General features: G+C 45.6%; 1 protein-coding gene across 1 annotated transcript in view; it reads right to left on the minus strand.

Annotated features, from left to right (window-relative positions):
- Positions 1-12,274, minus strand: part of Vps13d (vacuolar protein sorting 13 homolog D) — a 227,894-nt gene that overhangs the window by 92,064 nt on the left and 123,556 nt on the right. The window contains 5 exon segments of the mRNA XM_051171302.1: positions 3,609-3,717; positions 4,679-4,842; positions 7,784-7,892; positions 10,133-10,368; positions 11,748-11,871. Of these exon segments, the coding sequence (XP_051027259.1) occupies positions 3,609-3,717; positions 4,679-4,842; positions 7,784-7,892; positions 10,133-10,368; positions 11,748-11,871 (742 nt within the window).

The following is a 12,274-nucleotide window of genomic DNA, read 5'->3' on the forward strand; positions in this document are numbered from 1 at the left end:
CTAGAAGTAAAGTCAGGGTCAGACCCGGAACCCACCAATTATAACAAGCCTTCTTTTGCCTCTAGAAGTCTGAATTGTATTGCTAATTGAAAATCCAAATCCACTCCAGATGTGAGCTGCGCATAAGTAAGCAGCTGGCCTTTGAAGAGAAAAGCTCAGGGCCACAGAGGTAAAGAAAATAAATCTCACCGAACAGAAGAGGCTTCTCACGGCTATACACACCACCATGAGAAGACAGCCTGACTCCACCAGGGAGGGCCTGACGCTGGACTGCTGAGCTCTGCATCAGTGCCATGGTGGGTAGTCACTGTGGTGCTCTACTGTGTGCTTAGTCCTCCAAGCTACCCTCCCACCTGCTCACCTCAGAGGCAGGGGCCCACACCTAGCCTGAAGAAAGAAAGGGCAGAAACCCAAAAACCTGACAGTTTCTCAAATACATATTTTCTTATGGAAATTTATTGTGTCACAGACCAGTTGAGTTGAAGACAAAGAAAAACTGTCTAGCAGTCTTGACGGTCACATTTGCTACAACAAAAATGCTAATTTTGATACCATTAAGAATGTAGCAATAAGCAAAATCAAAAACATTGGCTATATAATACCAAACGGTCAGTCCTGAAAACATTTTCTTACAAATAACAAAAAGAAAACTTATTTAACAATTAAAAAAAAAAAAAAAAAGGCATGAATTTAAAAAAGCAAGTGAGGAGGTTATGGGAGGGTTTGAAAAGTTGAAAGGGAAAAGCGATGTAATTACAATATAATCTCAAAGTTAAATAGAAAGAGAAGGGTACAAGAAGGAGAAGGTGGAGGAAGAGGAAGAAAGTGATAACGATGACAAGGGCGTCAGTGTACAACACCGACCTGCTCCAACACTTTACAAAAGACTATTGTAGCTTTCAGGATCTCAAACTAACCTACCTATCTCAGTGTTAGGCTTTTAAAGGATACTTTTTTTTCCTTCTTTTAAAAAGTACAGAGGTAATGTATGTCATCAGGGGAAATTTTTCAGAGAAACCAAGAAGAGAAGAAAAAAGCCATCAATCAGGACATCTACTTATAACAGTTGATCTGTCACCTTCAAGAACACATCCTACGGAGCTGGAGAAATGGTTGGGTGGTTAAGAGTGCATGCTGCTCTTGCAGGGGACCCAAGTTCCATTCCCAGCACCACATCAAGTAGCATACAACGATCTATAGCTCCAGCTCTAAAGAGTATGGCACCCTCTTCTGGACTCTGCAGGTACCTGCACTCTCCTGTACACATACCCACACACAGTTGCACAAATATATACATAAATAAAATAAAATCAATTTTGAGTCATACATGCAGGAACTGTGGGAGTAGAAAAATTTATAAATGCCAAAATATCACGAATCGTGCTAAGAAACAGTCTCTCTAGAAATGGCTGCATAAACAGGATGGGAACAACGGCAATATCAATGAACTTGTCAACACGGAAGGGCAAAGTGTTGTGGGGTCCCATCTGTAGACAAAGAATTACAGGCAACTAATGACTGCAGGGAGAAAGAGAATTGGCCTCTCCCAGTGATGTCATGTATATCAGTTATTCAGTGCAGAGTGGTCACCCCTTAAAGTACAAACACAAAAAACCCAAAATAGACTCAGCAGGTTCCATTTATATACGCTTGTGCATACATATGTATATATGCATGTAATGATAATAATCTAAGAAAAAGAGGCTATCAACTTGAAGGTTGGGGGAGCATGGGAAGGGACTGAAGGGCCTCTAGGAGGGGCTGGAGGCAGGAGAGCGAAGGGGGAAAGTGATGTAATTCTATTTCAATTAAGAACGTATTTTAATAGCTGAGTAGTATTCCATAGTGTATATGTACCACAGTTTCTTTATCCATTCTTCTACTGAGGGACACTTAGGCTGTTTCCATGTTCTGGCTATTATGAATAAGGCTGCTATGAACATGGTTGAGCAAATTTTCTTGTTGTGTGCTGGAGCATCTTCTGGGTATATTCCAAGGAGTGGATAGCTGGGTCTTGAGGAAGTCCTATTCCCAGTTTTCTGAGATAGCACCAGATAGATTTCCAAAGTGGCTGTACTAGTTTGCATTCCCACCAGCAATGAAGGAGTGTTCCTCTCTCCCCACATCCTCGCCAGCATGTGGTGTCGCTTGAATTTTTGATCTTAGCCATTCTGATGGGTGTAAGATGGAATCTCAGAGTTGTTTTGATTTGCATTTCCCTGATGACTAAGGAGGTTGAGCATTTCTTTAAGTGTTTCTCAGCCATTTGATACTCCTCTGTTGAGAATTCTCTGTTTAGTTCCAAGCCCCATTTCTCAATTGGGTTATTCGGTTTGGTGGTGTTTAATTTCTTGAGTTCTTTATATATTTTGGATATTAGACCTTTGTCAGATGTAGGGTTGGTGAAGATTTTTTCCCAGTCTGTAGGCTGTCGCTTTGTTCTCTTGACAATGTCTCCTGCCTTACAGAAGCTTCTCAACCTCATGAGGTCCCATTTATTAATGGTTGACATTAAGGCCTGGGCCGTTGGTGTTCTGTTCAGGAAGTTGTCTCCTGTGCCAATATGTTCCAGGCTCTTTCCCACTTTTTCTTCTAAGTGGCTTAGTGTCTCTGGTTTTATGTTGAGGTCTTTAATCCCCACTTACCAGGAAACTGGGACAGAGGGGAAGGCATCCTATTGGGACTCTAAATGAGAGACGCATGGGAGAACAGCAAAATAAAAGGATACAGAGGGTCCTAGAAATCTACAAGTAGAACAATATGATAGGCAGATTTGGGCCCAGGGGTCCCGCTCAAACTAAGGCACCAGCCAAGGACAATACAGGAGGTAAACTTTAAACCCCTTCCCAGATCTAGCCAATGGTCAGAATATTCTCCACAGTTGAGTGGAGAGTGTGATACGACTTTCTCACGTACTCTGGTGCCTCACATTTGACCATGTCCGCTGGAGGGGGAGACCTGGTGGCACTCAGAGGCAGGACAGCAAGTAGCCAAGAAGAGACTTGATACCCTATGAGAATATATAGGGGGAGGTAATCCCCCTCAGGAACAGTCATAGGGGAGGGCAATAATGAGAAAATGGGGGGGGGGGAGGAATGGGAGGATACAAGGGATGGGATAAACATTGAGATGTAACAAGAATAAATTAATTAAAAAAAAATTATTAAAAAAAAAAAAAAAAGAACGTATTTTAAAAGCCGGGCGTGGTGGCGCACGCCTTTAATCCCAGCACTCAGGAGGCAGAGGCAGGCGGATCGCTGTGAGTTCGAGGCCAGCCTGGTCTACAAAGTGAGTCCAGGATAGCCAAGGCTACACAGAGAAACCCTGTCTCGAAAAAACCAAAAAAAAAAAAAAAAAAAAAAAAAAGAACGTATTTTAAACTAAAATACATCTCAAAAAAAGAAAGAAAGAAAGAAAGAAAACAGCATTGCCCACGTAGAAAGACAGATGCACAGCAGAAGTTTCTTGACTACCTTTAACAAAATGGAGTGACTAGACAGGACTGTTCCCTGATTAATTTTTCCCATCAAATATTTCATCATGCACAACCTCGGTGAGGCTTTGTTTTGACCCTGGGAGCTGCAACTGAGGGTGTCAAAGCAACTGACCTGAACAACCAGCCCGTGCAAGCCACAGGTCAATTTTCCTTCGCGGAAGCTCCAGGTCTGTGTTGTGCTGCGCCTGCGGTCTGGCTTTCTCAGCATCAGAGGCTCATATCTGGACAGAGACACACAGTGAGACCTCTGGGAAATGCCTCAGGAGAACCTGAGGTTCTGTCCCTCCGCCTTCCAGCACCCCCGCCCTGCAATGTGATGGCCATCATAGATGAGCCTTGGCATGAGCAAGTCAAAGCAACAAAGCCCATCTGTTGCAGTCTCGCAGGACGCCATCTTGCCGTCTGGGAGGGGCTATCTGCTGAAGGGTGAAAATCTTCTCAACAGTCTCTCCTGTTCCATTTCTAAATACTGTACTCTCTGTCTTAACTTACACAGTTTTGGAAATAAATAAGGTACCAATTGAAAACAAATACTGATTGTGTGGAGAAACTAATACATAGGTAAACAAAGTGACTTACGGAAGCTAATGTAACTCATGTAAACTGTCCAGAGTTACTGGTCAAAACCAGGTCTGAACAGTGCTGCTAATTCAGTTCTTCCTGAAAGACTCAGAAAGCTTCAGAAGGTAGACTGCTCACTTCTAGAGGGTAAGGGTAGACTGAGCTTTTCAGCAAAACAGGTGTTCGTTTTTTATAAAGGATCCTATTTTCTCATCTTTCTTAACATGTGCATGGGTACTGTCACAATACATTTTAAAATTAAATGATAGGCATCAGCCATTAAGGAAAAAAATATAAAATAAAATATGAATTCTCATAATGGTTTACAGAACTCTTGTTTTGAGGGGCAAATTTCTTGAGTCTGAATTATTATTATTATTATTATTATTATTATTATTATTATTATTATTTTCTTTTTTTGGTTTTTCGAGACAGGGTTTCTCTTGTAATTCTGGCTGGCTGTCCTGGACTCACTTTGTAGACCAGGCTGGCCTCGAACTCACAGCAATCCGCCTGCCTCTGCCTCCTGAGTGCTAGGATTAAAGGCATGTGCCACCGTGCCCGGCTTCAGTCTGAATTTGAAGGCAACGAACATAGCTCAGAAGTTACCCAGCAAATTACCTGTTGTCTGTCACCGCGGCCAGGCCAGCAATATCCAGGATGGCAGACCCCTCGATGGAGCGTGTGGCTGAGGGCTTGTTGGGGTTGTGGGGAACCGCAGAGCCCTCATGGGCCAGCATTCCTGCCCCCGTCATCCTCCAGAGCTGAGAGCGCTTTCCTGGTTCCTGATGGGCAGATACACAAAGATGAGGCCACAGCCAGTTCTGTCCCTCACAAGCTTCCTAAGGGCCAAGGAGGTTCTCCAGGTGCAGCTGGACTTAGATGTTTCCCACGTCATAGAAAGACTTAACTAGAGAGCTCGTTATTGTGAATTTCTACTTAGGTCAAGCATGTGTACTTTTTTCATTTTTTTAAATCTTATTTGGCTATATGTATATGTGTATGAGATGTGTGGGGTGCCAGCATGTGCATGTTGGCGCACACTGTGTGGAAGTCTAAGGACAATTCTCAGGAGTTAGTTCTTGCCTTCCACAATGACACCTGGGACGCAATCTCAGGCCCATACACCGAAGTCCCGAAGCAGGGGCTGGAGAGACGGCTTCATGGCTAAGAGCCCATGTGCTCTAGCAGGGGACCCAAGTTTACCTCCTGCACCCTCACCAGGCAGTGACCCACAACTGCTTGTGACGCCAGCTCCCGGTGGTAATGTGATGAGCTTTTCTAGATTCCATGGGCAATATACTGATAAGTGCGTATATATGACATATATACACAGACATGCACATGTACAAACAATTTAAAGAAAAATTTATAATTTATACACCTAGTATTTTCCCTTAAAAAAAAAAATCATCAGCCAATGACTGGGCAATCTCCTACCTAGCTATACTGCCATGACTTCCACTGTTCTGTGTGGTGACTTCAGATGTCTTTAGTCCAGAGGAAAGTCTAATTATACCAAGAATACACGCAAAGCAGCACCTGTCTCTGGCATTCCTGTAACTTGCTAAAGCAGGGACAGCAGCAGCCCTCACTCCTTTCAGTGCCGTGGTCTCAACAGTTAACAAGTTGATTATAACCAAGGATTAACTTGGATGTTTTTAAAGGTTATTTTTGGCTGTTTGTTTCTACTTTTCAATGCATCTTCTTTGCTAGACTATATAAATAGTGTAGTCAGGCTTCCAGTCAGTCAAAGGACTTTATTTAAACCGCTGTATATTATAGGTATTAACACTTATTGAGAATCTGCTGCAGGTCAGGCCTTGGTCTAAGGGACTTAGGTACAGTAACTCATCCAACTCTGAAAACAACCCAATGAGGTACATGCTGTCACTGTCCTTAAAGGTGAGGAAGTTATAGCTTGGGGAGAAGCAGCCATTTCCCCATGCTGTCAGAACCAGTGAGCAGTGGGACCAATTGGACCTGTCCAATTCCACAGCGCACTGAACTGTTCTGTACTGCTGCCTCCCCACCACAGCCCACACACCCCATTGCAGAGACCCCTCTCCCCACGCTGCAACTCTCAGGTCACACACTCTTAACACCATAGCAGTGGACAGTCCTGGCTCCTCCTAACTCACTCCCAGGCTCACATGTCGGAAAGGTAGTTTTTGCATTTATAATCCTCACCTGGGCAGTGCTCTACAGCTATAGCTACAGCTAGAGGTTATGTGAATATCAGAGTCAAAATGCCAGGGTTTTAGGCCCAGGCACACAGAGGAGCAAACGCTCTCAGAGCCTGCTTCCTGACCTGTCAAAGAGGCAAACTAAACTACCTCTTCAGCTCTGTGGCAAATGTAATAAACACAAGTGCTCAGTGTGACCTGGCTCAGCTGTGGCTTCATAACTGTGTGCTATGCTGTTACACCCACCCCCACTGCTGACACAACGCCCATGTACATTGTCTTAGATGCTTCACTTCCTTTACAACCCCCAGGAAGTCAGTAAGGAATTGTGGCTCAGGAGGAGTGGGAAAACCAGCCCCAAACTGAGACCAGCACCCAGTCCTGCTGCTGGAGCTGCTGCCACACCCGTGAGATCAAAGTCAGCCTCAGTCTCCACAGGTAGCTCCCACAGCCTTGCCTGTGTTCACATCTGCCCACAGCACCAGCCAACACAGGAAGCACTTCAGATGCCACAGGCTAAGGCAAGGCCTCGTAGACCAGGGAAAGAAGCTGGCCCACGTAGGCATACCTATCCCAAGCTAGAAACAATCAGAAATTGGAGACACTGCTGGCACAGTGGCACACAACACTCAGGGAGGCAGAGGCAGGTAGGTATCTGTGAGTTCGAGGCCAGCCTGGTCTACAAAGCAAGTCCAGGACAGCCAAGGCTACACAGAGAAACCCTGTCTCCAAAAAAAAAAAAAAAAAAAAAAAAAACCAAAAAAACAGAAAAACAAAAAAGGGAGGAGGAGATGTATCATCATTCCTGGGGTGCCTTCTTCCTCTTCCTCTTCCCTAAACCTTTAGGTGAGACTGAGGAAGGGAGGAAGAAGTCCACGGGGCTGAATGTGTCTAGAGTGGCCCATGACTATTAGAAGTCTATCCGGATCTGCATAGCCTCAACATGAAACCCATTACAAACAAGCTAGCTCACCGTACATGTGGGGACATGTTAGCGCAAACCCAGCCCTCCATCAGGGCTCCTTGAACTGTAGCCTTTGAACTACACCGACTCAGTGTCTTCCTCCCCTGAGAATGTCAGCTGCAGCATCTCTGTCCCTTACCTCTGCAGTCCTTCACTTCAACTATTTATCCTATCACCACTCTTCCTGTCATTTACAAGCTCTTGGACCAAATTTTGCTGCTTTTCCCTCCAAATCTAGACTGGCTAACAGAAATGTTTCCCGATACTCACAGGTGTGCCTTGTTCTTCTCATGCTAACTCAGAGAACATGGAAGGGGGCCCTGTCAGTGTGACATTTTCATTTAGCTTAATTTGAGGGGATAAGAGACATGATAGAAGAGAACAACAAAATAACCAAACCCACAGACCATGGCTTCAGGGCTATCTTCTCTCCAGAAGGAGTCGGGAGTGAGCAGGCTTGGGAGTCAGCAGCCAGCATGCTGAGCACGGTGGGAACATGGACCCAGAGCCTCCAGGGCTCCCAGCCCACTACCTAGACTGTCAGATGCAGGACTAGCTGAGCCTCTGGGCGCTTACCTTCTTTTTTAGGATGACTCTCTGCGTCTTTGGGGACACATCCAAGACAAGTTCTGCACAAGTGACTGCTTTGTGGGAAGTCACAGGCCTTCCTTTTCCCTCCTGCAAACTAAGATGAAATAAATGAGTGCACACGCACACACACAAGTACACACATAGAGCAAAGCATAAGTCTCTATTAAAGAACAAGAAAATTGGGCCCGCGATGTAGTCGCAGCACCCAGGAACTAAAGTAGGAAGAGAACCCAGGCTACAAATAGACAAACAAAACAAACAGACAAACAAAAAACAAGAAATACAGAAGCAAAACCAGAAAGGACACAGGCAGAGAGCCGCCTTTCCCCCTGCACAGCTCAAGACTGTTTTGTGAGAACACAAAACTCTGACATTTTCCTTTTCCTCATAATTTCAGTGGCACAAAACTAAGACAAGATACCACTAGCCATAAGTCTTTAAGGGGGTGTGGCAAAAGCAAGCAGATGTCCCAAGAGAACAGCTCTGCTCTGCTGTCAGGTAGAACATCGGCAGCATCACACTCCCAAGTCTCCTCAGGAAAATGGAAGTCCTTTTAGGGTGAAAAGAATCCGATGGGCCAACAGCCACCTTCCCCAGCTCAAGCCTGTGGTGCTTCCCAACGGCTTAAAAATCCCAAGCTTTATGGAATGTTGCTGCCTGGTTCAGCGTGGGGTGTTTTTTTATTACTGTCCTTTGTGTAGGGTGTTGGGGGATGTCTGTGATGGGTGGATAAACTCACCTGTGTGTGCACTGGAGGCCAGAGGTCCACACTGGGAGTCTGCCTTTATCACCCTCAACCTGATTTTGAGATGCGCTCTCGTACTGGACCTGGGGCTTACTGTCTCAGCTTAGGTTTGCTGGCCAGCAAGACCCTGGGTCTGCCCATCTCTGCCCACAATGCTGGCTTACAATCACTGCGCATCGCACTTAGCTTTCCATATAAGAACTGGGATCTGAACCTGGGAATTTAAGGCTTGATAATAAAGTACTATGCCACTGAGGCACGCACCCTCCAGCCTCTCACCCCGTAGTACACACACAGTTCTTGAATGGTGTTTAATTTAGTTCACTTGCCTGTTCCCATCAAGCCTTACTATTACAAAAATGTACTGATGAGCTCAGTTAAAAATTAGTCATCTGGACATCAAAAGCATAATGAAATTCAACAAATTAGATTTCATTGAAATGGAAAACTTTTGTTCTTTAAATGGTACCATCAAAAAAAGAAAAAGACAATCTACACACAGCATTGGAGAACAAAGTCTGCAGAAAGTTGGACGAGCAGCTGAGACGCCTGCCCACAGATGGACAGGCAGGCAGGGACACAGCACAGAGCATTTCTCAGGCTCACACAGACTGAACACATTTCATGAGAGCAGAGTCACAAGCTGAGATATGGCTGGACTCAAAGCCTTACACTGCCAGCCCCAGAAGGTCGCTGAGGTGATCCCAACTGGGGGACTACCCAGCTAGCCAAGCCCACAGGAACAGGAAGCAGATTAGTGGTTGCTGAGGTCTGGGAGGAGGGCAGAGTGAGGAGTAAGTGCGAGTGCCAATGGAGGTTCTTTTAGGGACGACAAAATTTTTTTTGGTGAAATTAGCAAAATGACAGTCAGCAGCACCAAAAAATGTACTAAATACAACCAACTGTTCAGTCTGAAACGGTTAGCTTTCTGTTATGTGAATCTGACTCTCAATAAAAATAAACTTTCTTCTCCGTTACTAATTCTTCCAAGAATGCACACCGACAGCATCAGGTATAATGCCAAAAACTGGCTCCAACCCCTAACACCCCAACAGGGTCCAGATTCTGTCTCACTCTGTGCCAGGGTTTCTGGGAGCTTCTCCCCCTCCCTGGTCTTTGCACTGAGCTCATGGTCTCCAGTAGTACTCTCCCTTTAAGGCGCTCACTGGCTGCCACAACTTACAGAAAACAAGGAAAGAGTGGGACCTGCAACCAGACAGAACTGGTTTCTCAGGCACTAGGCCATAAGTAGGTCCCGTCTGTCAGTGCCATAGAAACAACCCACAAACAAACACCAGCAGCCCAGTATGTTGACAAACACTGCAGCAATTCAAGATCCAGGAAGACTGCTCAGTGTTGTTTAATGCTAGGCTCCGTCCCTGGGGAAGATCGTAAAGAAAGAAAAGTCTAAGCTCTGGGACATCAAGCTACTACAGATGAGGATGTGGCCTCGGCTCTCAAGTCTGGGGTTTGGTAAAGAAAGAAAGGATCAGCTGCCACTTGTCTCCTTAGAAACTGCTTACAGTTTAAAGCCAGTGCCTGGTTAGACTATTCTGCTTCACACGAGCAGTGATTACGTCCAGAATTACCCGGAGAATGTGTATGTGGCAGCAATGTAAATGAAGTTTTCGTAGTACAGCTGCCGGTTATTCTGGAAGTCGTTCATGTTGCAGCTGATCTCCGATGAGCCTGCCCCCTTAACGGTCAGTGTGATGAACGGTGGGAGGGTGGGCTCATCCCAGGCGTAATCCAGCGACGTCATGGGCTTCACTTCAGTCCGCAGCCTGGGTTCAGCTACTCCATGCTGAGTGAAGACAACGGGAACCTAGAGGGCAGAGGACTTCATTCAGGGCAGTGTTCCTGAAAAGGGAGCCAGCTGGCCTGAGGTGGACGCTCCCGTCTTCCCAAATGACTACTCAGGGCATAACCACCAGCAAGGAAATAATGCTTTGTAACCATCGCAGGAATTCCCAAAGGCCCACTGCTGAAAGACAAGGACAACAGGCAACTGGAAACAGCACTTAAGATGCCTCACCAAGAGGCCAGAGTGGAGTGCCTAGTGCTCTTGCTGAGGACCAGAGTTCGTTTCCCAGCACCCATGGCCAGAGGCTCCAGGAAATACAACATGCGAACCTTTGTAGGTTCCCATATGTAGTGCACACGTAAATAACAATGTAAACATAACAAATCTTACAAAGAAAATTTTAAAGTGGATCTGCCAAAACATGACGGGAAGCAATTCCATCCTTCCTACAATGTCCTTGCTGCTCCTAGCCCCTGAGACTGTCTAAGCATGAAGGGATAGGGGTGTGGACACTTGCTACAGAAATTCTCATGCTCTAAGACATTAATTTGAAGGAATAATTTTAAATGGAATTTTATGGGCCAGGAGATAGCTCAGCAGATAAGGGCACATGTTGTTAAGCCCGATGACCCAAGTTCAATCCTCCAAGAGCCACACTGTAGAAGGCAACCAACTCCTGAAAGTTGTCCTTTGTCCTTAGTGTGTCCTCTATGGCACTCACACACCCAAACACAAATTAAAGTAAAAAACAGAACGTCTTGATTTCCATTTACCACTCAGGATTCTAACTTTGCTCACTGTAATTGAGCAACAGCAGTGTGCCCACTCAGCGGCTTCTAGGCAATCAGACCCCTTTCTCTGCCTGCACAGCACGTCAACCAAATTCTTAGTCAAAATACGTTCGGGAGGCAGAAAGATAACTTCAATTTGAAGGCAGCCCAGCCATTAAAATAATAGCAGAAGTGGTTGGAGAGATGGCTCAGTGGTTAAAAGCAATCATTCTTCCAGAGGACCTGGGTTCAATTCCCAGCACTCACATGGTGACTCACAATCATGCATAACTCCAGTTCCAGGGGATCTAATGGCCTCCTCTGATCTCTGAAGACACCAGGCATACATGGTACACACACACACACACACACACACACACACACACACACACACACGCACACACATGCACACACACGCAGACAAAATCTATTACACTTACACCATGACTGCTACTTTTGAGCATATGAACTATAAAAATAAAAAATATAAAATAATAACAATACCAGCTAAAACCATCTCTTAGAGTGGGGGTTTCAGGACCGTAGAGCTTTAGTGAGTGTCACATGCATGGCACCATAATCTTCCAACCTGCCCCACGTAAGAAGCCAGCCCTCATCAGCACTGGGTACCTTGGAAAAGTTGTCAACTCTGAAAGGGGGCGGAAGCTGGTCTGTGTCACTAAAGGAGATCCTGTATGTAGCTCCTCGGAGAGTAATTTCCACTCGTAGGAAGAAGCATTTTCCCAGGGTGTCTCTGAAGAACAAGAAGCGGAAGTGAGGTTGAGAGGAGACCGGCTGGAGGGATGGCTCAGTGGGCAGAGCAGCCACTCTCATTCCAGAGCGGCTGATGTCTTCTGAGCTCTGAGAGAACCAGGAACGCACACGATGCACATAGATCCACACAAGTACTCATGTACATAACATAAAAATAAATCTTAAAAAAAAAAAAAAAAAAAAAAAAGGAAAAGGAGGAGGAGGAGGAGGAGGAGACAGGCTGCAGCCCCTTCACTCCTCAGTCACACTTGGGGCCTCCATGGATGCTGGCAACTGTAGCCCACTGTGTGGTTTCTGATCAAATTTAGAAAGTGGAAAGGCTGGAGAAGCCCACACGGATCTTGCAAAGGACCAATACCCACATCGAGAGGCCTCCTCAGACA

Source organism: Acomys russatus, chromosome 29 (assembly GCF_903995435.1).
Source record: "Acomys russatus chromosome 29, mAcoRus1.1, whole genome shotgun sequence".
Taxonomy (NCBI): domain Eukaryota; kingdom Metazoa; phylum Chordata; class Mammalia; order Rodentia; family Muridae; genus Acomys; species Acomys russatus.